General features: G+C 44.8%; 2 protein-coding genes across 6 annotated transcripts in view; one reads left to right on the plus strand and one right to left on the minus strand.

The window, feature by feature from the left end:
- Positions 1-26,251, minus strand: part of NKAIN4 (sodium/potassium transporting ATPase interacting 4) — a 123,855-nt gene that overhangs the window by 13,367 nt on the left and 84,237 nt on the right. The window lies entirely within an intron of this gene.
- On the plus strand, positions 13,809-24,846 carry LOC127031623 (baculoviral IAP repeat-containing protein 7-like). Its single transcript, XM_050918699.1, has 8 exons — positions 13,809-14,328; positions 17,771-17,870; positions 19,132-19,204; positions 19,296-19,341; positions 21,196-21,408; positions 22,449-22,520; positions 22,998-23,208; positions 24,795-24,846. Exons 1-7 carry the CDS (start codon positions 13,809-13,811, stop codon positions 23,198-23,200), a joined length of 1,227 nt encoding a protein of 408 aa, XP_050774656.1. The 3' UTR covers positions 23,201-23,208; positions 24,795-24,846.

Genomic DNA, 26,251 nt, shown 5'->3' on the forward strand with positions numbered 1-26,251 from the left:
CTACTACAGCCAAGCCTCAAATTTTCAAATTTGATTCCAGAAATAAAGGCAGACACCAACAAATGCTAGATGTCATTTTCCCTTTTTTCCTCCTGTTTTCATGTCATTGCCATGCTGTTCTGTGAATGCGGGGGAGGGACCCAATATCATACAAAGAGCATGGCCTGTCGACTTTATCAAGTAATCATCATCAAACCCACTTGCTGTTCATTCCAAGGCAGCGAGCCCCTCATCATGGTGCTGCAGCAAAAGATGCATAGCTGGATAGTGTATGACCACTAAGGTTTTCTGAAGATACCCACTCCATCTCTCCAGCTTTATCACTGGTAGCTCAGTTGTTGTTCTTACCATCTGCTAGTTTCCATTACATTATAAGGATAGTCCATCTTTGTCATGCTTCTGAGGACAATGTCATCCATGTTCCAGCTCAGCTTCTTCACATTCTGTCAGATGTCTTTCTCATTGGTCTTCTGTCTTACCTTCTCTTTCTTCCTTATCTATCATGCCCACTATCAGTTATCTCTTGAGTTAGAGTCAATTTATTTACATGGGGAGCATCGCACGTGCTTGGTTTGCTGGTGCCTAGAGCTGGTCCTGATGGGGAGAAATAGGTTGCTAACCTAAGTAACACAAGAATGCCCCTCTTTGCTAGTCACCCAAATGCCATTCAGGCAGCTGGGCATGTCTCCATAAAAAATAAACAAGTTCCAAGCTATAGCATGGTTTAACTGGAAAACTGGCAGTTCTGTGTCCTTGTTAGCTGATATTCTATCAGTTAGAAAGCAGGATGATCTCTGTTAGATTGATAATAATGCCTGACAAATCCTTCTTTAACAGAATGGATGAATGGTAGCACTCACATTAGTCACCAGCTGATGGCAGCTTAAAAAAGAAAGAATGTTATCAGGTACTTTTGTTTAAACAAATGTTGTTTGGAGTAGCTGTGCCATGTGTTTTAGGTGAAAACAGAAGAGAGCAAAATAGAAAACAAGAATGGATTTTTCTCTTGGCTGGCTATCTTTTACAACAATCGCTTTAAAGAGCCACTGATTTAACTATGGATGGAGGGCATAAAGTTCCTTCTTCTACTAACAACTCACAGCTGCCACTCAAAATCTGCACATCACATTACAGAATTGTTTCATTGTAGTACAATTGTCCCAACTTCAGATCCATTGAAACTGTACCATGGGACCCAAAGACAGAGCACCTCCATGGATTGTAAGGGGCAGGGAAAGGGGTCAGACAAGCACCCTCAGATTCTTCCACTGCCCTGAATCTACAGGCTAATACATAGTAAGTTACCACATCTCCTTCTGCAGTTGGGAACCTCCATCCCCTTGAGGGAGGACCCATGTAAGCAAGGGTGAAAGTAACTTAAAGGACTTACTGGTACACCCGAGTCTTGAGAGGGGGCGTGGCCTCAACCGGAAGAGGCGTGGCCTCAACCAGAAGAGGCGGGGTCTTTGAAGATTTAAAGGCCCTGGGGCTCTGGCTGTGGCTGGGAGCTTGAGGCCCTTTAAATCACCCCGGAGCTACAGCTGCTGAGGCAGCTGGGAGCCCTGGGGCTCAGGGACGAATTAAAGGGCCTGGGGCTCTGGCCGCCGCGAAGCCCCAAGCCCTTTAAATCACATCCCAAGCCCTGCCACCCGGGGAGCCCTAGGCCCTTTAAATCCCTGCCAGAGCCTGGCTGCTGGGGCCCCTGGACTCTGGCAGCCAGGATCAGGCGGGAATTTAAAGGGCCCAGGGCTCCCCACAGTGGCTGGAGCCCTGGGTCCTTTAAATCACCGCCAGAGAGAGCTGGTCCAGTCTGGCACAGAATACCAGCTCTTGCCAGTACGCCATACCGTACCGTACCAGCTTACTTTCATCTCTGCATGTAAGGATTGCTGAATGCACAATTCTTGAAGAAGCCATGCTGTCCAGGAGCTAAGGGGAGCGATTGGGCCAGGGGTACTTTACCTCTGGAAGGATTGTTCCTGCGTAGGGAAGAATGGAGCCCAGAGTTTTACAGTCTGTTTGTGGCATTAAGACACTGTATCCCAACCTCACTCTTCTCACTCTCTTTGGGGAGGCTCAAGCTGCAGCTGGCAATATAGCCTAGAGCAGTGGTTCCCCAAAACTTGTTCTGCCACTTGTGCAGGGAAAACCCTGGTGGACCGGGCCCGGATTGTTTACCTGTCCCGTCCGCAGGTTTGGCCGATCGCAGCTCCCAGTGGCCACAGTTCTCTGGTCCAGGCCAATAGGAGCTGCTGGAAGTGGCAGCCAGTACGTCCCTCAGCCAGCGCCGCTTCCAGCAGCTCCCATTGGCCTGGAGCAGCGAACCGCGGCCACTGGAGCTGCAATTGGCCGGACCTGCCGGGATGGGAAGGTAAACAAACCGGCCCGGCCCACCAGGGGCTTTCCGTGCACAAGCTGCAGAACAAGTTTGGGAACCACTGGCCTAGAGCAGTTCCTGTGGTCAGGGAGCACAAAGACTGTGATTAGGGTCAGCCCCTCAGCAGGGCAGAGGGAAAGATTCAGTGAGTGAACTCCTGGCCCTGTTGGCATCAATTTCTAACATCAGTTTGGCCAGGATTTCACCCTTGCTGTCTTCTTCTTTGTGCAGCCAGCCCTGTGCAGATGCAATCCAGCCCTTTATCTTTGTATTGAAAGAAAAGACATGTCATCACCCATCCCCTCCACTTTAAGTGAGGAGAGGTAGCCAGGAACTCTTTCATCCATTTTGGTGGATTTCTCAGTCTGTAATTTTCTTTCTGTGCTCTCAACTTGCTCCCTGCTTGCAGTTGGTTTTCTCCTTTGGCTTTAGTTTTTTGTTTAGGTTTTGCCCCCCCCCCCCCCCACACTTCCTCTCTCATTTGCTTCCCCAAGATAGTTTTTTCTCACACAGTCTACAAGCTGTCTATGTTAACTTCTCAGCCCTGACTCTTCCCTGTCTCCAGCTTCCTAGGGAGTTCTTCTGCTTTCACTACACTCTCTGCAGTTTTCTTCTTTTCCTCACCAACTGCCCAGTTTTAACTGACACCCCAGTTGCAGAGTTCCCCAAGTTGCCCTTTTCAAAATGCCCAGTTCTGCAACTACGATTAAATAGCCACAGACAAAAACTGCATCAAGATGGAGTGAAGGATGAGAAACATTCCAGGGATGTGGTAATTATTCAAAAGTGGTGACACCATGTGATAACTATACATTTATGATGAAGATATTCTAATATTTGTGGATCTGTATTAAATTATTTTTAAAGACACAATTTCCACTCCGATTCCTCCAATCTCTCTACCAGCTCAAGGGACTGATGGGGGAGAAACACAGCAGGTGAGAAACCCGAGTGTCAAAGGCAGAGAGAAGTAAGCGATTGTTAGGAGGGGAAAGACAAAGAGGAGGAAATAACGAGGAAGGAGGGAGATCACAAGGAATCTTGTTAATTTTTCTCCTTGCAGAAGTCAGCATGATCCAGCTCAGAGGGGGCAGCGAGGGAGAGAGGGTCATTCCCAGCTGCCCAATTCCCAACCTTCCCTTCCCTGTCCAACTGTCATTCCCAAATGGCAGTCCCAATTGCTATTCCTAACTACCATTCCCAGTTGCCCAAGTCTCAACTGCCGTGAAAACTTCTGGAACTAAATGTGTCCAGCATTCTGTCACTCCTTATCCCCTAAAGGCTTTTTGGTGTTAGAATAGTATCTGGCACCTAATTGGATTTTTTTTGATAACTTTCAGTATCTCTTCTGTAACGTGTCTTTTTCTGTGTGTTGTTTCTCTCATTATCTTAGAGCTGGTTGTAAAGTGGTAAGTATATTTTATAGAAAAAACATCTGAATTTTGGGGGGTGAGAAGGTTGAAATTTTTCATGAAAAATTTCAAAATGTTCAGATTTTGGTGGTGAAACACCCAAATAATGGTCATTTTTTGATTTGTCTCTCCTTTTCCTTCTCCCCATTTCCAGTGGCAAAATGGAGGGGATGGGGGAGGAGTAAGGGCAAAAAAGAAGAAAAAACAAAAAAAAACCCTTTTTTCAGTTTTGAAAACCAAATAATTTTTGCTTTTTGTGAAAAAAAATCAGAAAATAAAAACAATTTTTTTTCAATGGAAATTCGTCATTTTTAAAAAAGGACCATTTTTCATTACAGTTTCTTACAAAAGTAATTGAGCTGCTCTGCTACATATTGGAGAGCTATTCTTTACAGCTCACTGGTTCCTGTAGTCGTTGCTGCTTATGAAGTTCTGAACCTGAGGATGAAACCTCACAATTGGGTGCAGTTGTAACATTTAGGATGTCACAAATTGACGTTAATAACTCAAGTGGGGAATATACTACAGGAATGCCAGGAACTACCACTCCACAAAGAGATCTTGGAGTCATGTGGAAAGCTCTCTGAAAACATCCACAGCAGCAGTCAAAAAAAGCAAACAGAATGTTGGGACTCATTAAGAAAGGGGAAAAAAATGAGACAGAAAATATATTGCCTCTATATAAATCCATGGTACTCCCACATCTTGAATACTGCATGCAGATGTGGTCGCCCCATCTCAAAAAAGATATATTGGAATTGGAAAAGGTTCAGAAAGGACAACAAAAATGATGAGGGGTATGGAATGGCTTCCGTATGAGGAGAGATTAATCAGACTGTGACTTTTCAGCTTGGAAAAGAGGACCCCCTGCCTGAGCCAACTCCTGCACCCCACTCCCCTCCTGCACCTCAACCCTGGCCTAAGCCCCTTTCAGCATCCTGCCACCCCAACCCCTTGCCCTGAGCCCTCTCCTGCACACCACACCCCTCCCACACACCGCACCCCCTCCCACACTCCAAACCTCTGCCTTGAGCCCCCAGCACACCCCTTTTTTACCCCAACCCCCTGCCCTGAGCCCCCTTCAGCACCCCGCACCCCAACCCCTATCCCTGAGCCCCCTCCTGCACACCGCACCCCAACCCCTATCCCTGAGCCCCCTCCTGCACACCGCACCCCTCCCTGCACCCCAACCCCCTGCCTCAGCCCTATATTCATGGCCATGCATGCAATTTCCCCACCCAGATGTGGCCCTCGGGCCAAAAAGTTTGCCCACCGCTGCCATAGCCTCTGTTGCCAGAAGCTGGGAATGGGGGACAGGGGATGGATCACTTGATGATTCCCTGTTCTGTTCATTCCCTCTGGGGCACCTGGCAATTGGCCACTGTCGGAAGACAGGTTACTGGGCTAAATAGACCTTTGGTCTGACCCAGTATGACCGTTTTTATGAAAAGGTTCTTTTAGCAAATGAGGACTTGACCTGCAAACACTTATATACGTAATTAACATTACTATTATGAGTAGTTTTCTCACAGTAGAAAAATTAAGCAAGTATAGCAAGTCCCTTCGTGCCCCAAATTTCTCTCCACTCCTTGTGAGGGATTTGACCAGCTTTCTTCCCATAAAATGAAGTGGAAGGCCAGGACTCATACTATAATTCTTTACAGTTCAACAAGATGCTGTCTGCAATTGCAGTTTGATAGGCATCTGGTCACACTTCCTCTTCTATTTGAATTCTAAGCATATTTGGTGATTGTAAGCTTTTTTGTATACTATTATTATTGGGTCTACACTATTCATTGGGACTAAGCATGTTAGTTTCCTGTTCTTCAAAATCACAATAGGAGGCTGAGGGCATTTCCTGTATCAGGAGTTCAGATATCTGCTGAGCTTTTCAAACTTCTCCTTTAATAGAGACTCTGTTCTCCAGGTGTGGCCTAACAGCTAATCATACTGGAGTCTGAGTAACTCCCTTTGCTAACACTGCATGCCGCATCAATGCTATTGTAAATATTACAACAGAAAAAATACCTCAAAGATTGTGAGGTGTTCAGTTAGTACTATCATGGTTAGGTTATAGAACCACCTAAGTTTGATAGAATATTCAGGAGGCAGCCTTATGGTAAGGGACCGAGAGTCAGGACTCTTTGGTAAGTTACATAACCACACCTCTGTACTTTAGCTTACCCATGTATACAATGTTTATAATAATATATACCCACTTCACAGTGGTGTTTGGCAGGCTTAATTAGTTAATGTTTGTAACCGTCTTTGAGATCTGTGGATGGGCAATGGGTTTATTATTAATTGTTGGGTATGTGTTGGCTTTGCTTATTTTTTATTATTGAAAAATCCAGTGACGAATTAAAAATAATGATGAATGATCAGACTGTGGGAAGACCTTGAGCAGGTGGAAAGCCCTGACTGGTAAACGCTGATGGGGAAGGAGAAGTGTTCTGCACATGTATCAACATGCATTGTGATGGGACCAAAAAAAGAAAAGTCTTTGCAGGCTGAATAGAAATTAAAGCTAGGCATTTTTGCCCCCAGCTTGAAGAAGTGACTCTGTGGCCACTATCTGTACGTACAGTCATTTCTCAGCACACCTTGTTACTATTCACTGGGCTGGAAGGCACTGTCTTTTCACAGTGGACTCTTGCATGAATGCCTTGGAATTTCCTGTCAGACAGTGATGCTTTTCGGTCCATCAGCACTGGCTGGCAGGCTCCAACAGGAGCTGCAACAGACAGGCACCATCAAAGATTTTACTGATGAAGGAGAGGTGGTGTCATCAGCTCCCAAGGGCACAGAGAGCCAGGGTGTTGTTCTGCTCCAGGATGACAACCAGCTGGTCATTCAGAACTGAAGGGAGCTTAAGGACATTAATGTGGATGAGACCAATGGGCAGGAAAGTGACAGTCATAAATGGCAAGGGGGAGGGAGAGGGAGCTTTTATGAAGCAGATATAACCAGCGCTCCTGCTTCTAAGACCCCAGATTTCATCACCCTACCACATTGTCCCAGCCTAGCTGGAAGTTGTACAAAAAGGCTTCCCCATTATGTCCCCTCCCCAACCACAGATCTTTACCCTCATGAACAGAGCTAGTCAGGCATTTTTCAGTAAGATGCTTTTCCTCTGGAAAATTCTATTGTCAAAATCAAAACTTGGTTTTGCAAAAATGTCTCAGTTTCAACGAAAATCTCGTCAGGAAGGTTTCTCAGGACCAGGTCAGAATTTCTGGTCAAAACGAGACAGAGACAGAATTGCTGATAGTCCAGTGATTAGGGTGTTCGCCTGAGATTTCAACATTGGTTTTCTTTCCGCATAGGAACAAAAACCTTTTGATTTTTTTGGGTGGGGGAGGGGAAGGAGTGAGTGAGAGACCCCAGAATATTCCAGTGGTTGGGGCATTCACCTGGCATGTGAGAGACCCAGCTTTAAGCCCCTGCTCTGCCTGAGTCAAAGTAGGGACTCAAAGCTGTATCTCCCAGGTGACCTACTTATTCAGCTACAGAGTCAGGGTATATCCACACTGCAGTAAAACACCTGTACCTGGCCCGGCTAAGCTGACTCAGGCTAGGGCTGTGGAGCAATAAAACTCAGTGCAGCCTTTTGGGCCCAAGCTTTGAGACCCCTCAAAGGGGGAGGGTGCCGGAGCAATTGTATAGTCCTGTGAGCCCAAATCAGTTGACCCAGGTCAGTCCCAGGTAGGGTGACCAGACAGCAAATGTGAAATATTGGGACAGGGGGTGGGGGGTAATAGGAGCTTGTATAAGAAAAAGACCCAAAAATCAAGACTGTCCCTATAAAATTGGGACATCTGGTCACCCTAGTCCAGGTGTTCTATTGCAGTGTAGACATACCCATGGTCTCTCTCTCTCTGGCACAGTGATTATTTAACTATTTCCACAAAGTGGAACAGCTCCAACAGGAGAGATTGACTCTATGGCTGATGAGAAAGAGTCTTCCCGAATCATGGCTGAATCATCAAGTGAACATGCACAAGAGTTAAAAAAAAAAACAAAAGAAGAGGGAATTGCAAGCCTTTTCCTCCATATTAGGGCAACTGGGGTTTAATTTTAATTATTACTATTAATACTTTTTAGACTACCTGATAAATTCACTGCAACTTATTTTGTAAAAGTAATGAAGTCTCAATAATATGAGACTTCTCTGTGATTAAATCTTGACTGAAATGTGGGCTGTGACTGTCAGGTTTGGGATAAGGAAATCATTGGGTGTTTACATTGCTAAGACAGAATTAAGGAGGTTTTATTACAGCAAGCATTGGCATTAAAAGCTACCTCATCTTAAGGCCCTTACATTCCAACTCTTAGTTCATTTGATGCCTTCTACAGCTCCCTCCTTTTTAACAGGCCTGATAATTAATGCCGAGGCCTAAACATCAGGAGACCGGGACCTGCACTTGACTCTGCCCAACCTGCTGCATGAGCTTGGTTTAAGTTACTTAACTTTACTGTTCTGCAACTTCCCCCTCTGCAAAATAGAGATAATAATACTTAGCAACTCTCCCCAGGCACTTTAAGATCCTTGACTGAAAGATGCTTCATAAAAGCAAACCAGTATTCATCATCATTATTATTTAACAGACACCTTGCTAGGACTCACTAATAGCTCCCCAAAATATCCCTTGTAACTGGGAATTTGTCCAAGTGGCTTTTTCAGGTGTCTTAGGTTTTTAATGTATGTTCTGCAAAATCTATATATACTTGTAAGGGATAGGACCAGCGAAGCAGAAGTTAATGGGCAATTGTGTATGTACTCAGGAAGGATTAAAAAAAATAAAAAAACCCACATCCATCCACAACAGGATTCTCAGAACAATACTGTAAATAAGCACTGCCCTCTACTGTTTGTAGCATGTCAGGTTTCACCTTCAAGATTTTAATTACAGCACATTTTTAAAAAAGTAAGACAAAGTTACCACCTCAGATGATCATGCTGACATTTTAATTTTAAAAACACACAATTGTTTTATAGTCTTGTTTGGAGAAGGGGATTTTGGTTAATTAGGGGCAGTGCATGATCCAACAGGTTTCTTCTTTAAGATGAGTGGTAGCACGTTCTGTTTTTCCAAATGGAAAATGTGGCAGGGGAGATACGAGTTTTCAAATCCCTGTTCCATTCACGACCCACTTTAAAATCATTCCAGGACAAAGAACGATAGAGAGAGTGTTCAAACTTCAGGGATGCTGTGGAAGCTAAAGATCATTCTCTTCTGCAAAAACATAGCTGAAACAAACAATTCAAACCTCTTTGAGCAAATCCTCCTCTCTTTATGGATCCCATCATGTGTTTATTTTCCAATACATTTGGTTGAAAATGAGAAGGCAGCACAAAACGGATGAGGACGCAACAGAAAAGTGCAAAATATGAGATGATACCAACAGATATTAAAAGAAAGAGAAACTATTAGTTTCAGAATCGTGGCAATCCAAAGAAGTAGCAGCACTACAATGTGAACTGCATGTACACAGTGTATAAAGCTACACAGTTACACTGCCACCAAGGTTTGATGTTCCCAAATTTCTCACACTGTCCCAGCAGGTAGCAGTCCAGAATCTCCTGACAAAATGGTTTTGAAATACAAGTTCTACCCCAATCACTAAAGCATGTGAGCCACTCACAGATATTAATGGGCCGGTTTCCTAGTTACATTACACCTTTTGCACCACTCTAGCAGTGTGAAGTGGCCTTAAAATGAATGTAAATGTAATTTACATCCACTTTAGGGCCCCAGAGCAGTCCACGGGGGGGCATAGTGTAAATGATAATGATGTCCCAATGAATTTATCCTCACGACATCTCCTATGATGAAGGAAAATGTTATTATTCCCATTTTACAGATGGAGGCACAGAGTGGCCTGAATCTTGCAAATCCTTACCTAACTTTACATACACAAGTAGTCCCATCAAAGCAGGTGCTTTACTGTTTGCAGGATCAGGGCCATAATCAAGGTGTAGGTACAGCTCCCAACACAATGTGGCCCAAGTCAGGCTGGGGACCCTAGGATGCTACCACAGTATAAATATTTGCTGGTGCTAATCAATTTGTACGATTATTCAGGTAATTATTTATGCTTTTCTAAATTTTTCAATGGCTTTTTGCATTTTTATACAGAAATATAATACTGGGATGCTGCAGCAGGTCTGCTAGCTCCTAATTGGTCTCCAGGGTGCTGTGGGGGCTAAAAGTGAATCTCCAAGAAATCCTCCAGCACACAACGTTAAGCATCCCTCACTACATTCTTCTCCACAGAGAATCTCTGAGCCTGCTGTTCAGCTACCACTTTCAGTGGGGGATTTCAGGGGCGGGAGAAGGAGGGATGACAACTGTGGGTATGTAGAGGGAGTATCACAAACAGCAACAGGGGGATGAGGTCTGCTCTGGCTGCCTGAACAGTTACTTACTGAAAGACTAGTAGGAGACATGGCTGAATGTTCACATGGGCCCTTCCTCTCCCAGGGGGAGTGAATGGAGATGAAAGGTAGAACGACCAATCAGAGGAAAGCAGCAATAGGCACTTCCCCAGCAGGTGAAATCACTCAGGTCTTGCAAGGTCTACCACACCCTCCAGAATGGCAGCTGCAATGATCTAGAAAAAAGAGAAACAAAGCTGACCTGTCTCAGTCACAGCACAAGGCAATGGGCCCTGGAAGCTTTAAATAGGGTTGGGGAGACAAACTAGCTTCTCTAGGAGGGTCTTGGATCTTAGAAGTGCTCCATAGGCTGCAGATTAGTAGCTGGTTAGTTATGTTCGTTTGATCAATATTTTGCTGAGTAGAATTGGTGGGAGGCATCTGGATTCTGACTAGATTCTCCCTTTGAAATGGGACTGCTAATGAATGGGTGTCTAGCCTTAGCTTTTAATGGCCCAGAGTTGAGTAAGGACTTTGAGGATGATGATGCAGGGGGCTTAATCTATGTTTCTGATTCCCCAGGAAAGTGCATTGGGTGGTGGAAATACTGGCTTTCACTTCTGTGACTTCTTTCCATCTCAGTCTGGTCTTGGAGAATTCAGCTGCTATGAAGGCTCCTGTCTAAAGAGTCCCTAGCAGAATCAATAGATTATTTCAACATAAGCAAATAAATAGGGGCTTTGGTTGGGGGAGGGAAGGAGGAAGGGGTGAGTGGCTGTGATTTATGACCAGGGAGGCATGAACTAGATGATATCTCTTACTTGTCCTAGTTTAAAACCAACTCAACCCCACTTCCCCCAAGAAAACCACTCCAGCATACTAACTGCCTGGTGCCCCCCCTCACTGAAGAAGTCTAGCTCTGCTATTGAGTGTTAGATGAAATAACCCTCCTCTTTCTCCCCTGCCCCAACTGGGTAAATTTGTTCCAGTGTATGGTTCAGTAAGTGATTATCACTGGTGATGGCTCCCTGCAGAGAACAATGACTGCTACTGTTTGACATTAACTATGACTTTTGCTTTGGCAGAGCCCAGGGCTGAAATAGTGCTGGAGTTGCAGAACTGCCCCAAACAAGCAAGTCGCTCTGAAGCTCTTCGGAGACCTGAGAGTGAAATCTGGTGTGTAGGTTAAAGCAGACTTCAAGTACCTTTACCTTCACTGCACTGCAAATCCCCTGTCTCACTGACTCTAGCAATTTTATATGGATTTCTTTTACACCAGTTCTCAAACAACTGCTTCAGTGTATTCAGCACAAACACCCTTTATTTTTAGCATGGGCATTCAGTGCCTTTCTCTCCTCCACTTAGGTTTGTCCAGCTATGGCTATGGAAGGAAATTCTAGCTGTCTTGCTAATAATGTTTTGTTTTTTTTTCTGCCTTGCTTTCTGTGGGGGAGAGGTGCAGGTTAGCAGGCTCCATTGAGCAGCTGGGGCTGTCTGTCAGTGAGGGCCCATGAAATAATGGACTTCTAGTAATGGTGATTTCAATCTGTCACTTGTGGGACATGTATCTCAAAGGCAATGCCAGAGTAAGCTTCTCCACACCCACCAATGTACTGCAACCCTTTTCTGGCGGGACTTTTACTAGGGTAGCTAGGACTCCATATCACCTCTGTCACTGGCCTCTCTGTGAATAAGGTACTAATAGTAAAGAATGGGCCTACAATGTGCTAGGTCAGGGGTTCTCAAACTGGGGTTGGGACCTCTTGGGGTTGTGAGGTTATTACATGAGAGGTTGTGAACTGACAGCCTCCACCCCAAACCCTGCTTTGCCTCCAGCTTTTAGAATGGTGTTAAATATATAAACAAGTGTTTTTAATTTATAAGGGGGTGTGTCACACTCAGAGGCTTGCTAGGTGAAGGGAGTCGCTGTGAGAACCACGGTGTTAGGTGCTGTACAATTCCCTTCAGGCTACCAAAAGCTCCCTAAGGGAAAGAGGTGCACCGTGCAGTAAAGTGGGCAAGGTGATGGTTGGCCCTATCTTGATAGCAAATGTATTTAGAATGCTCTGACTCTTGTTAAATAATAGCTCCATTTATTTTATCTTGTTAATATATGGGTGCCTGTGCACTGTACTGAGAACTATCCACTTACAGGGGCAGCTCTAGTTATTTTGCCGCCCCAAGCATGGCAGGCAGGCTGCCTTCGGTGGCTTGCCTGCGGGAGGTCCCTGGTCCTGTGGATTCGGCGGCACGCCTGCGGAGGTCCGCCGAAGCTGCGGGACCAGCGGACCCTCCACAGGCGTGCCTCTGAAGGCAACCTGCCTGCCGCCCTCGCAGCGACCGGCAGAGCGCCTCCTGTGGCTTGCCACCCCAGGCATGCGCTTGGCATGCTGGTGCCTGGAGCCGCCCCTGTCCACTTATACCACAAAAGTCCATTAATAGCTAGCAGATGGTCAATACTTCCTCATCATGAACAGAACTGATGACCTAGACTCTGACTGGGTTTTCTTAGGTGCATTTATATTAAAAGGCTCTATCAATAACTGCTGTTTGCCTAGTATATGGAGTCTCCTACTCTTGAGTATTTCATTTACCTTTAGTGGAATCACTCCTGATTCTTACCTGTGTAAGCGAGAGAAGATTTAGGCCCAGAGCCTTTTTGCATCTACTTTTGCTGGCAATACAGAAGTGGTGGTAACCTCGCAGAACTGATTACAAATATCTGAGGAATATTACTTCAGTTTGAGTGGTGGGGAAGGAGGCTTGTATAATCAAGTAATATAGCTTCTTTAATTTCTTCCTTTCGATATAGGTAGCAAACCACTACCACCATTAACTGTGACTTGGGGAAACCAATATAGGAAAGTTGGCCTCAACATTTTGGGCTACTTCTGTAGTGGTTCTGCAGCAGTGGTGGGGTGTACTGTGAAATGGGATGGGTAGGCATGATCAGTCACAAGCTGCTGATTCAGCTTCAGGCCACAGACTGCCATACTAACGAATACTAAATGTTACCCATCATGAGAAGAGAAGCCTGCTAATCGAATATGCGACCTGTGTAACTGGAGGCGTGTTTGGTTATAAAAGGGATAACACGAGGAAACATTTGCTTGGGTCTTGACTATTCTGTGTAGGCTTCTGGCTTGTTGAACATGTCTCTAGAAAAGCAAACGGAGGAATTTAAATCCTTTTTTATACTTTTGTTGAAGGCTAGAGAGGTGACTGATCTAAGCAGTGAACACTCAGACTGAAAGCTGGAGCGACTTTGTCCAAGTGCATTGAATAAGCTTTGCCTTATTTTTGCTTTTCCTGCAAACCACTTCAGCTTCCCTGTGACTTGAGAGACTGGAAGGGAAAAACTGCTGGTCTCTTCCCTCCAGGCACTAGTGGGGATAGAGGAAAAGGGGCAGGAAAAAGCAGCAGCAGGTCATAGACAATCTGGATCTCTGGTTTGGCTGCAATTCAGGAACACGCTTGGCTTTATTGAGACCACGAGCTTTCTAGAACATGTGGCAGGCTGAGCTGTGGGGATGTGAATGCAGACTGGCAGTCTGAGTGCTGCCTGACATCAGGAATACAGCTCCTCACTGAGGGATTGTCCAATATATATATATTTTTTCCCCTCTCTCAGTGCTGGGACATGGAGAACAGCTTTTCCCCAGAGGAGATCAGGTCTGGGCAAAGGCATTTTCAGCTGTCTAAGACCAGCATGCGGAGCGAGGAGAAGAGACTGAGGACTTTCCGGCAGTGGCCAGAAAGCTCACCTGTCTCTGCCACAGACCTGGCTAAGGCTGGCTTTTTCTTCCTGGGTCCTGGCGACCGAGTGCAGTGCTTCTGCTGTGGTGGTATCTTGAGGAGCTGGGAGGCTGAGGATCAACCCATGCGAGAGCACCAAAAATTTTTTCCTACCTGTAAGTTCATCTGTGGTGAAGATGTTGGCAACCAGCAGATGCTCCCCTTTCTGGAGATCTTGGACTATGTGGATGGTCAGATTCTCAGCCTCCTACAGAGGATGGATGTGGAAGAAGCAGCCCTGCCCAGTCAACCAGAATACCCGGAGATGGAAACAGAGGCGATGCGACTAGCCACTTTCCAGAGCTGGCCACCGTACACAGAGCTGTATCCTGAGCAACTGGCCAGAGCAGGGTTCTTCTATACAGGTATGCATGGCAGGACTAGAGCTTTATCAGTAAATGTCGATACACATCAGTTTGTGCACGTGCTGTGAAGCTGACAAAAAGTATTTCCATTGATGATAAATTTACAGAGAGGCAAACAGTTGCTTGAAACTTATTAGAGTTTGATGTTAAGGATATTTTACTCCATATATTGACATGTAAAGTTGACAACTTGCCTTTTAATAGCTATAAATCTTTAACGTTTCTGAATCTCAACATCTGCTGTTTAAATCTGACATTTCCCCCCTGCCCCCAGGATATCTCTCTCAGTGAAAAATTAAATCAGTGGTTTTCAACTTTTTGAGCTGAGCCCCTCTTTTGAGTTACAATGTTTGGTGTCCCCCCTCCCCTCAGGTTTACAGGGTGGGGGAAGTTGAGTATAATGGTCTCTGGGGGTGGAGGCTGCCAGGAGCAGAAATCAGCGTGGGGCCGCGGTGCGTGTTGACACTGATCCACGGGCCAGGTGGCCTGCTGAGTGAGTAGAGGGTGGAGGTGGTGCGCCTTCCCTGACCTGTGCCACGTGGGGCTAATGTCACTGCTTGGTCCCGTCTTCCTCACCCCCCAATGTTCATCTGCCCTCCTGGGGGGGCATATCCCACAGTTTGAAAACCTTTAATTTTAATTAACACAAATTATATAAAAACATTTAATTCTGCCAAGGCTATATACAGGTACATACAGTAGGGAAAGCCTCCCTCTGTGTGCAACTGTAGAGCTGTATGGTGTGTCCTGTTTAAGGTTTTTTAATACTGCATCCATATGCTGTGGTACAGAAGCAGTCGGGATTGGTGCCAGCCACACCATGAAGCTCTCTCCGGTAGAGCCACAACTTGACTCTCCTCTTCTAGGTGTGAGGGACCACAGAGTTCTCCTTAACTGGACCATCCTGAACAGCAGAGAAATGAGATTCAGACACCGCTTATCCGCTGCACAACATTCTCACAGCACTGGGGTACAGTTAAAGCCTAGATTGCAAAAGCCACCACCGTGGGGAGCCTAGTTAGAGCACACTCCTTTCTGACTAGAGTGTCCTGGAAGGTCAAACTCCATCGTTTGGTAACTTGGCTTTGGGGCTTTCCAGGTGCATTTACACTTCTTATTTTTAATGTAGCAGCCTCAGCTGGGATTGGGAGTTTCTTCTTCTTGGTAATGTGGTATTGCATAGGAGCCCTGGGCATGGACCGATGACCTCATTGTGCTGTGTAAACACAGATCAAAAAGACTCTCACTTCCCCACTGTTGGGTCAGGTTTGGCACAAACCTGTAGTGGAAAGTGTCTGCTCTGAGGAACTTATTTTAAGTTTGACCAGGTGCAACAAGGGGCGTGACAGACAAATGAAGATAATGGTAACAGCAATGAGGAGACATGACTGTTGACTTGCTATGTACCCCGTTTGTACCACACTCTTTGGTATCTGAGCACTTGGCTAAAATGTGAAGTCTAACGTGAGTTATGACCTTCAAACAGTTCAAGTAGAAGTGAAGTAGAATGTGTTATGGAGGGGACAGCTTGGAGTTTTTATACTTATTCCTGAAAAAGGAAGACCCTCATCTGTCTGTAGGTGTCCCCTGTTCAGAAGCTGTTTTGGGCTCTGTGGATCCCAGCTAGTTTCATGCTCTTGGATAGAGAAGTCTCTCTTAGGCTCTGTCTAGCTCTCTAACTGCCTGTAATTCTGAGTCATGAATGGAAATTTGAGTTTGGGACTTTTCATCTGAGGAATCACTTTGAAAACTGTTGTTTTGAACTCTAATGCTAAAATTTTAAATCTTCATTGTCTTTGCTGTTCCTGTCTTGGTCTGAAAACTCCTACTCATGGAGTGTCCCCAGTGTAAGAACTCAGGTTTTTCTGGCTGAAATGTGTGAGCTCCCCACACACAATCTGTTCATAACATCCACGAACTATAGCTGCACGTGCTTATGAAGACAGTGTCTAAAATTCCTTAGTTTGTTTTGTGACAGTTAATCTAATTTCTCTATGCATGCAAGCACTGCATTTGTACCTCCGTGCCTTCCACAACCTGTATTTCACCTATAGTTCTTTAGGGGTTGACCCAGTGAGCTGCTGTTCTGTTTATAGCATTGATAGAATCCCTCTGTGGAACTAAAATTCTTAATGTAGCACTAGACACGTTATTCTCTTCTATAGTCTAACTACATGTGCAGTATTTCTTGTTTACTATATATTAAATACACATGAATACTAACATAGCCTAAATGACTCTCATTGAGTTCCTTGAGAAGGCTTTGCAGTGTACTTCAAAAGAAATGGTGTGAGGAGGTATCTCTTATTACTAGTCCTGAACTGAGCAACCAGATGTGAAATCTCCACCGTGTACTAGCTCATAGCTTTTCTGGAATTATAGTTATGTATGCTCTAGAGCCAAACACTACTGACAAAAGAACAACCAGCTCAGGAAAACAGAATAAACCAGAAGGCAGAGGTTGTAGTTGGAACCCTTTGTCAGATTTGTTTTGGAATTTATTTTTTACCTGCAGACCAGCTGTTGAAAACATAATACTGAGAATGGGGATCCATCAGGAAACAATTCAACAACATGGCAAAACCAGAGGTCGCTTAGATGGGGCAATTATAGAGCATTGCCAGTCATCTGATCCTCATAGTTCCCTGTTCTAGAGCATTCAAGGACTTCTGAATGCCCAGTGTTTTGGAACAGCTGTACTGAAACTCCTTAAAGGGTCCAACTTACGAGTGGAAGGCCTATCCACTCCCAGAAATTCTCTTTTTAGTGGGACCCAGGTGCAACTTGCTGAGTGGGAAGGTGTAACTTGATATATAGCTTTATTCAAAATCATGCCCTGTAGCAGGCATGCTGATATTGTTAAACCTGCTGAATCTCTTGCCCAGTTTCCTCCCTGGGCTGGATGGCTTGGGATCTTTATAATGAGGCCTCCTATTATGAGGGGGAGTGGTGTAAACCAATTTCATGGACCCCCAGTTGGCCATCTTTATGGGGGAGCAGTTTGCTGGATGAAAAAACAGGAGGGGGTAGCTGTGTGCAGTGGGAGGGGACATATAAGGTATACTTGGGATATATGAGCCCACAAAGGGGATGCACAGAGAATCCATGAAGTTTCCACCTGAAATGTTCATTGACCCAACACTGGAATCCCAATAATTGATTGGTGCAACTTAGGCAAGCCAGCTAGAACTCAAATTTTGAACCAGTGCTCTAACTTGATTCCCTGTCTCTGAACAGGGGCAAGCTGCAGAAGTAGTGAGCCAGAGTCCTGTGACAATTGTGATGTGTGCTCAACAGTTTGGTCTGGTACCATAGCAGGCCAACAATTAAACGTACTGTACCTCCCCAGGCTCTCCTGGTAGCAACATCAAACTGCCTGTGGGTTAGTGTAACTAGCTGCTCGTGTACCTAACATCCAATCTTCTCTTAATGCTCCTTTCAGGTCAAGGTGACACTGTGAGGTGTTTTTACTGTGATGGCAGCTTAAGGAACTGGGAGCTTGGAGATGACCCCTGGAGGGAACATGCCAAATGGTTTCCAAGGTAATTCATGGTATACTAATGCTTGTTGGGGGCCAAGATACAAAAAGAATTGGAGATATACTAATCTCCTAGAACTGGAAGGGACCTTGAAAGGTCATTGAGTTCAGCCACCTGCCTTCACTAGCAGGACCAATTTTTGCCCCAGATCCCTAAGTGGCCCTTTCAAGGATTGAACTCACAATCCTGGGTTTAGCAGGCCATTGCTCAAACCACTGATCTATCCCTCCCACATCATTAGTCAGTTTTATGCTGAATGGACCTTGCTCCACCGTCAAACCTCATGCCCCAGGTGAGATTTAACTGGATTATTAGCATGTAGAGCTGTCTATCTCTGTTCAAATCCAACCAGCTCAATAGCGAACAAAGACTGCTACTAGCTGATAAGCCTACATGAAATGAATCTGGTGGCTTATGTCCTAGTTGCATCATAAAAACTATATCCTGAAACAGCTTGTGGTCAAAGCAGGAATTTTAGTGAGGTCAGTCTCTTGATAGTTCCTGAGAACTACCCCAGAAGCTCCCATCTTAATAAGCTGCATTGTTACTGTTGCAATCTTCTCTCCCTAATTCAAGTGGTGGTGATGATAATCATTGTACACTTTTATTATTGTAGCCCCTAAAGGCTACAACCAAGTGGAGAGCTGTTGGGTTAGGCATTGTACAAATCTACATGACCTGTGTCTACAAGTCTAATGCTTTTCAATCAAAATCACACACTAGAACTTGGCCTGAGCTGCGGAATTCAGACCCCTATGTCTATAGAGTTTATGGACCGTGATCTGTGGGTCAATCTCTATTACCACTGCTTCATGGTAACTTTAACACTGCCCTTGTCTCTTACCGGAATCGGAGCAGCCCTTGTATTCCACTTGTATTGGTCTTCATATGTAAATGGCAGGATGTCATACACCTAATCCTGCTGTGGTGGCTCTTATAGGTGAGGCCACAAACCCGTTTTCCCCATGATCCAATCTGTCTGAAAGGCTCAATTGCAAAAGCCAATCTCACAGGCCTAAAATGAAGTATGACCTGTTCTGGGGAGATCAGGAGCCTCAAACCACCATTCTTTCTGCTTGACCAGTAAGATTTTTTTACAGCAGGGAGGGCCTGTCCACTGTGGCAAGAATGACGTTTGCGCTTTGTATGTAGAGATGTTGGTATATACACCTTGTTTCATTAGGAGCTTAGTACCACTCTCATGATGCTGAAGTTCAGACAAGGTCTGTTGTCCTTCACTGGGTATTTGCCTTTTTCTCTGCAGGTGTGAGTTTTTGCTGCAGTCAAGGGGCAGAGACTTTGTTAGCAGTGTTCAGGACTCTGACTTCAACGCTCCAGTGAGTTTTTTTAATTTGTGCAGTGGAGTGGGGAAAGGTTTGAGGAGACACTTCCCTCCTGTGACTGTTTTGTGTCTTATGATGTGTTCAGGGAGGCTCCTGGCAACGGGCTGAACAAGATCCCCCTGTACCCCAAGGTATGTGTGGAAATGCATATTGTCTTGCCTTTTTGATGAAAGTGCTGCAGATCTATTGCTCTGGCTTCCGCATATTCTAGAGTTTGCAGGCGGAATCCTTTTCTGAGAGGCTTGCATTTTGATGTGAAATAGCTTCCATAATTATTACTAAGAAACTTCCTCTCGGACCTGAAACCAAGGTGAGCTCTGCTGTTGAAAGTGCCTGCTAAAGCTGGATGTTACTTTTCAGCCAAAGCTTTCTTTTGCCAAAAAATGCAGATTCAGGTTGGTAAAAACATTTTAGCAAACTTGTGTTGAATTTACCAATTTGTCTTGGTTGGGGGGGTGGGAAGCCCTCAACTTCTGAAAAAATCAGAACACTTCATTTTGATGCTATTAAATATAAAAGCTTCAATTTTTTTTATTCAAACTACTTTCCAATTATTCAAACTGACTAAATTTTGTTTCCTACAAAATGTTTCATCTCACCCCAAATTATTTTTTTTTAAACTTCTCAGAATGGCCACTGAACTAAAATCAGTTAAGTCTAGTTTCTTGAGCAACCAATTTTGAAGACAAGAGAGACCTGGTTAGCATTCAGAATCTTGGGTGCTCAACTCAATTTCTGTAGGCCCCTCCATTGCTAGTGATAATATTGCCTGTGTCCTCAGAACTCACAACGAAGATATTTTAAAAGTACGTAGATCCTCCAGTAGAGGAGCTTGAGTGGTTCTTGGGTGCCTTTTTGAGGTTGATATGGAGGAGAGTTTAAAGACAGCTGTTTCTGGAAATGGTGGTTGGGGCTAGATCTTCAACACAGAGAGACCTTTTGGAAGTTGGGGATACAAAAGCCACTGCATTCTAAGTTTAAGGACTAAGGGAAGAAAGCTACCGTTTACAGCAGGGTTTCTCAAATAGAGGTCGCCGCTTGTGTAGGGAAAGCCCCTGGTGGGCCAGCCTGGTGTGTTTACCTGCCCCGTCCACAGGTCTGGCTGATCACGGCTCCCACTGGTCACGGATCACAGCTTCAGGCCAGTGGGAGCTGCTGGAAGCGGTGCGGGCCGAGAGACTTACTGGCTGCCACTTCCAGCTGCTCCCATTGTCCTGCAGCAGTAGTTTCAAGGGGTGGGTCTGACACAGCCCCAGCAACTCCTAGCAAGGGAAGAGGAAATCGTATCTTCTCCTGCCTCCAGCCCAGCTGGAACTACCAGCTGATCCTGGCTCAGGAACAAGGCCACTGGCTGAGATGTCACCAGCTCTGTGCTGATTTACCTCTCTGCTGGCTGCCCCAGGTGCCTAAAACTATGTACCTGCACTGCTAGGGAGTGGTGTGTGACTGCTCTCGCAGCTTTCCTTTGCTTCTCTGTGAGTCATTTTCCTGCAGGGAAGCAAAGAAATCTGTGGAGGACATGGATACTGCACATGTGCAGTGGTGCAGAATTCTCCCCAGGAGTAGTCAATGGGTTTGAAGTCCAAGGGAATGCTTTAGGGTTCAAACTAGTTAACTGAGAACAAAAGGAGCTTGGGGGCATAACTTCATTCACAATTGTCTGCAAGTATTTTGGGGTAGAATATTGCTGAGAAACTGAAGCCAACTGTTAAGTAGCTGCAACCTGGTTTTCATACATCTTAATAGAAGGTTCCCTTACTGAGTTGGAGAAGTGTTCAGCCATCTGATCTGCCTGTCCTATAAGGAGGATCTTTTGAAGAGCCTACACTTTTGGGATGGGATCACTTACTTAGGTATTTTATTTCAGATTCTCATGGAAAGGCCTTTTCCTGAATGGGATGGATTGGATCAGAGGGGAGAGATTTACAGTTGCCTGTTAAGCTCTCCCTCTTTTTTGTAAAGTCTCTCCTCCCTGTGCTTTACAGATTCTATGGGGAATCGGGAATTGTCATCTCCTCCTCTGGATCAGTCTTCCATAGTGCAGAATGTCCTGCAGATGGGCTTTGACCACAGCTTGGTGATGAGCTTGGTCCAGAGTAGACACCTGCTGACTGGCACCTGCTACTTATCTGTGTCGGAACTGGTCTTGGATCTGCTTCAGGTAGATGGGGAAGAGAGCAGCAGTGCAGAAGAAAGAGGTATGGCAATTTAGCCTCTTAAACCTCACTGATCAATCTAATCACATCCCACCTCCTCCTCTGGTGGTCGCTGAAGTTTTAGCACTTCAGTGACGCTATCTCTTGGGTCTACACTGTCTCATCCTAGACTAGAATGAAATGCAATAATGCTTCCTTAGCTTCGCAGCCCTGTGATACTGAGGAAAGTGGTTCAGTTGTAGAAGAGTCTGCAGAGTCTCTAGTTATTGGAACATCTGTTACATTAGCGGTCTCCCAGCAACCTGGAGTCTAGCTGCTTTTCAATATTTCTCCATTACATCTTGCTTTAAAAGCTGTGGTACTGCATTAAGACTTAGGCTTATACCCAGTGCTGACATTGAAGCAAATCCAGAAATGGATTCCTTTTGTGCCTGCTATTTAAACTGGATGATTCAAGAAGGCAATTCCAGCTCTGTCTGATTCAAGGAGCAGTTGGGGAGGGGGTGTAGAAATGTGCTAATAACATGACTTCTAGGTTTAACTGCGAGGACACAGGCAATTGTTAAAGGAAGTTTTCTAGGGTTAGTACCTCCTCACCCTATAACTGCAGTTCTACATAGGAAAGAACAAATGCTGCTCTCCATCACTCCTGTCTACCTCTAACATGCTACAATGCTGGCTGCAATCTTTCTGACCAAAAATAGCCTTTTTATGAAATAGAAATCTTTCTGTTTAGAAAAACACTCAAATCAGAATTTTGTGCCCACTTGTTTGGGGGGACGGGACTCATCGGAGCTGGATTATCTAACTTGCGATTCATCAACAAGTCTTGATGTTGCTATGAGAATCAGAGAAACCAGCTTTGCTGTCCGATCCTAGCCTGAGTATGCAGGGTTAGCAGCCTCCTAAAGAGAACCATTTTCATCTAGCAAGAAGGCCCGCTTGAACTGACATCACTGAAATCCCAGCAGAGGACCCCACTTTGTGTGTGGTGTGTGTGGTTTTTTCTTGTGGCTTTTTTTTAAAAATATTTTTAAGCATGGGAGCATTAATGCCATCTTCATTCCTTCTGATTTCTATAGAGTGTACGGAGAGAGAGACAGGTATGCCAGGACAGAGACGAGAGACACAGGCTGAGTGCTCAAAAGAATCAGGTGAGGTGGTAAAATCTGCCTGGGCTGGACCACAACAGACTCTACAGCAGGAAATACTAAGGCTCATTACCTCCCATGTAACAGTTAAATTGCAAAATAATTTCCTCTTATTATTCAGAATGTGGTAGCACCTCCCAGGCCCCATTCAGGGAATAGGGTCTATTGTGTTAGGCAAGATTAATACACCCAAAAGAGTGCTTACCATGGATTCCCCATACATCATAGTTCACTAACTGTATCCTCTCTTCCCCCACTGTTCGAATCTCAAACCCACCACCTGTGGACAAACTCTGAGGGGCCCAGGACTGGAATAGCAAGGGTTTGTCCTGGCCATTGTTATGGTCACAAATTTGAACAAAACAAGGAGGGAAAACTATGGCCCTAAATCCAGCTCTTGAACTATGGAACAGAAAGATCCTTTCAAAAAAAGTCCAGATAACACTGCTCTGTAATAAAACTTCAGTGTGTCTCTTTCAGCAGAGCCTCCACTGAGTACGGAGGAGCAGCTGCGACGGCTGCAGGAGGAGAGGATGTGCAAAGTGTGCATGGACAAAGATGTGTCCATTGTATTCGTTCCTTGTGGCCACTTGGTGGTGTGTGCAGAATGTGCCCCCAGCCTGAGACGATGCCCCATTTGCAGAGCGGTCATCAGGGGAAGTGTGAGGACTTTCATGTCCTGAACCATGGGGTGAGTAAGGGGGAACGTGGGTGGGGGGTACTGGGTGGGTTTTATAGAAACATTTTGTTCAAATGCCTTGTGTATAGTTCAGATGGATTGGAAGGGTCTTGCTTGTGCTTTGTAAAAGCAATGTAGTTATTTTCACTAGCGGGGTAGATGGTCTGAAGTTAGCCATCTATTTTGTGCCCTAGCTAACAACCACTTCCTTCAAGACTTGCCACTGAGCTGTAGCCCTCTGATTTTGCAGGAGATCCTGCACTCTAAAAGGGGCTGGAGGAGAGTGTCTGTCTCTTCTGTCTCCTCTAAACTTGGAAGGCTTTTTTTAGGAAGGGGAAATTCTCCTGCTTCGCCACTCTTAACAAGGATGGGAATCCCTGCTTTGTGAAAAGAGCACTGGATTTCCTCAACAACCTGAGGCCTTGCATGTTTTCACTGAGTAGCTCATAGACTCATAGACTCTAGGACTGGAAGGGACCTCGAGAGGTCATTGAGTCCAGTCCCCTGCCCTCATGGCAGGACCAAATACTGTCTAAACCATCCCTGATAGACATTTATCTAACCTACTCTTAAATATCTCCAGAGATGGAGATTCCACAACTTCCCTAGGCAATCTATTCCAGTGTTTAACTACCCTGACAGTTAGGAACTTTTTCCTAATGTCCAACCTAAATCTCCCTTGCTGCAGTTTAAGCCCATTGCTTCTTGTTCTATCATTGGAGGCTAAGGTGAACAAGTTTTCTCCCTCCTCCTGATGACACCCTTTTAGATACCTGAAAACTGCTATCATGTCCCCTCTCAGTCTTCTCTTTTCCAAACTAAACAAACCCAATTCCTTCAGCCTTCCTTCATAGGTCATGTTCTCAAGACCTTTAATCATTCTTGTTGCTCTTCTCTGGACCCTCTCCAATTTCTCCACATCTTTCTTGAAATGCGGTGCCCAGAACTGGACACAATACTCCAGTTGAGGCCTAACCAGCGCAGAGTAAAGCGGAAGAATGACTTCTCGTGTCTTGTTTACAACACACCTGTTAATGCATCCCAGAATCATGTTTGCTTTTTTGCAACAGTATCACACTGTTGACTCATATTAAGCTTGTGGTCCACTATGACCCCTAGATCTCTTTCTGCCATACTCCTTCCTAGACAGTCTCTTCCCATTCTGTATGTGTGAAACTGATTGTTCCTTCCTAAGTGGAGCACTTTGCATTTATCTTTATTGAACTTCATCCTGTTTACCTCAGACCATTTCTCCAACTTGTCCAGATCATTTTGAATTCTGACCCTGTGTTTGGGGATTGGAAAGCTGGCTAGAAATGGGTGTTCTGGCATAAATCCTACATTTAAGGAAAAGCTACAAAGAATCTAATATTTGTTCAGACCTTGATTTGTCATGTAACTTGTCTCTTAGAGATGCATCTAGCAGCAGGGTGATGTCATAAATAAGCTCAGGACTCCATTGAAGAAGCAATGTTCTATTCCGAACAGGTCTTCATTAACTGCACGGAGGAAGGGAAAGAACTAGAAAAGTTAAATTGTGTAAATGAGGAGTTCCTCACAGAACTTGAATACTGTGAACACTCCTTCTGTCTTTGCAGAATCTCCAGTCTCTGACTTCCACTGATGGCAGCCCCTTTTCCAACACAGAAGGTGCTCCACGAGGATTTCTCCCTAGAAATGATGTTCCTAATTCATTACTAGCAGTCTGGGTTACTGAACAACCTCCCAGAAGTGTCCTGCAGATCTTCTTCCATGCCTGTTAGGAACTATCCCTGTGCTGGAAGATGACCATGGAAAAGTTCAGTCCTAAATTTTTCCATTTACAGGATGAGTGGTAACTTCTTTTAGTTTAAATCTGATGATTCTTGATTTTGTTTTTAAGAAATGGTTAGATCTTGGAGCAGATAAAGGAAAGTGTGCCTGCAGAGTAACTTATTCATGGGTTTGAAAAAATGATTTGCTAAGTCTGTAGATTTATACTTCACGTTTTGGAATAAAAGCATCTTCTGTTACCTCTTTAGACTGGTCGCTCATGTAGTCTGGCCTATAAAATGCTTTAGTGCAACATTCCATCAAGGCTGGGATCCGAGGGCTGGCTTGCTGCATCAGATTGTAGGGTTACTTAGTCTGCTAGCCCATATCCTCCAGTACCAGATTGTTGTGGGGGAATGGAATGATGTCCATAGCTACCTTTCAGAGTAAACAGAGCTCTTCCCCTGTCTGGGGGCATGAACCAGACTCCAACAAAACATCCTACCTCTTCTAAGATGTAAGCAGGACCACACTATTTTGTATCCCTTGAGTCAAGCATTTGTCTTCCTTTTATGCATATCAGCTGAGACTGAGGATCAACTGCATCTTCTCCCCAGTCACTTACAGCCTTTGTCTGGTTCCATGCTCCTAAACACCTAACAGGACTGCAGGCCTCGGCTATATCTAGGTGACCCCAGTTAAGCTGGCTGGCGTCTTCCCAGAGCCCAGATGGAGGACATGCTCCATCACACCTCCTCCTGCAGATGCAGGGGATATTATTCCACCTAACAATACGCAGAGGCAAGAGGAATTGATATTTGAACTGCTAAAATCTTTCCTTGGATGCTAATCAGTGGAGATGGGTCGAGTGTTCATAGATTTCAGCACTACCATAGAAGTGAACTTTTGTACTTACAAGGCTGTTTGCATCCATTACAAACCCACAATGGCTCTAATATGCATTTCTAACTAATCTGGGGGTTGTGCCTAGTTTAAATAGTTGTATTAATCTGAAAAGGAATATTTTAAACCTCAAAACTGACTTAAAAGGTTGTTCAAGAGTAAGAACCAGCTTCAATTCAGAACTTGGCTCATTTATTAGCAAGAGGATCACAGTGTTTTTGATGAATATAATTAGGATAGAAACTGAGATCCTGACAAATCTTCTTTTAAAGTTAATCCAGTGTAGGCCATTTCTTTCAGCTGTGAAAGGCTACCTAGTTTCACGCATCGTTCACACAAGTATATGTCCTTTTACAATGCCAGGCAAAAGATAAGTGTGGATTTTAGTCTGTTAAATTAT

This window comes from Gopherus flavomarginatus, chromosome 11 (genome assembly GCF_025201925.1).
Source record: "Gopherus flavomarginatus isolate rGopFla2 chromosome 11, rGopFla2.mat.asm, whole genome shotgun sequence".
Lineage (NCBI taxonomy): Eukaryota > Metazoa > Chordata > Testudines > Testudinidae > Gopherus > Gopherus flavomarginatus.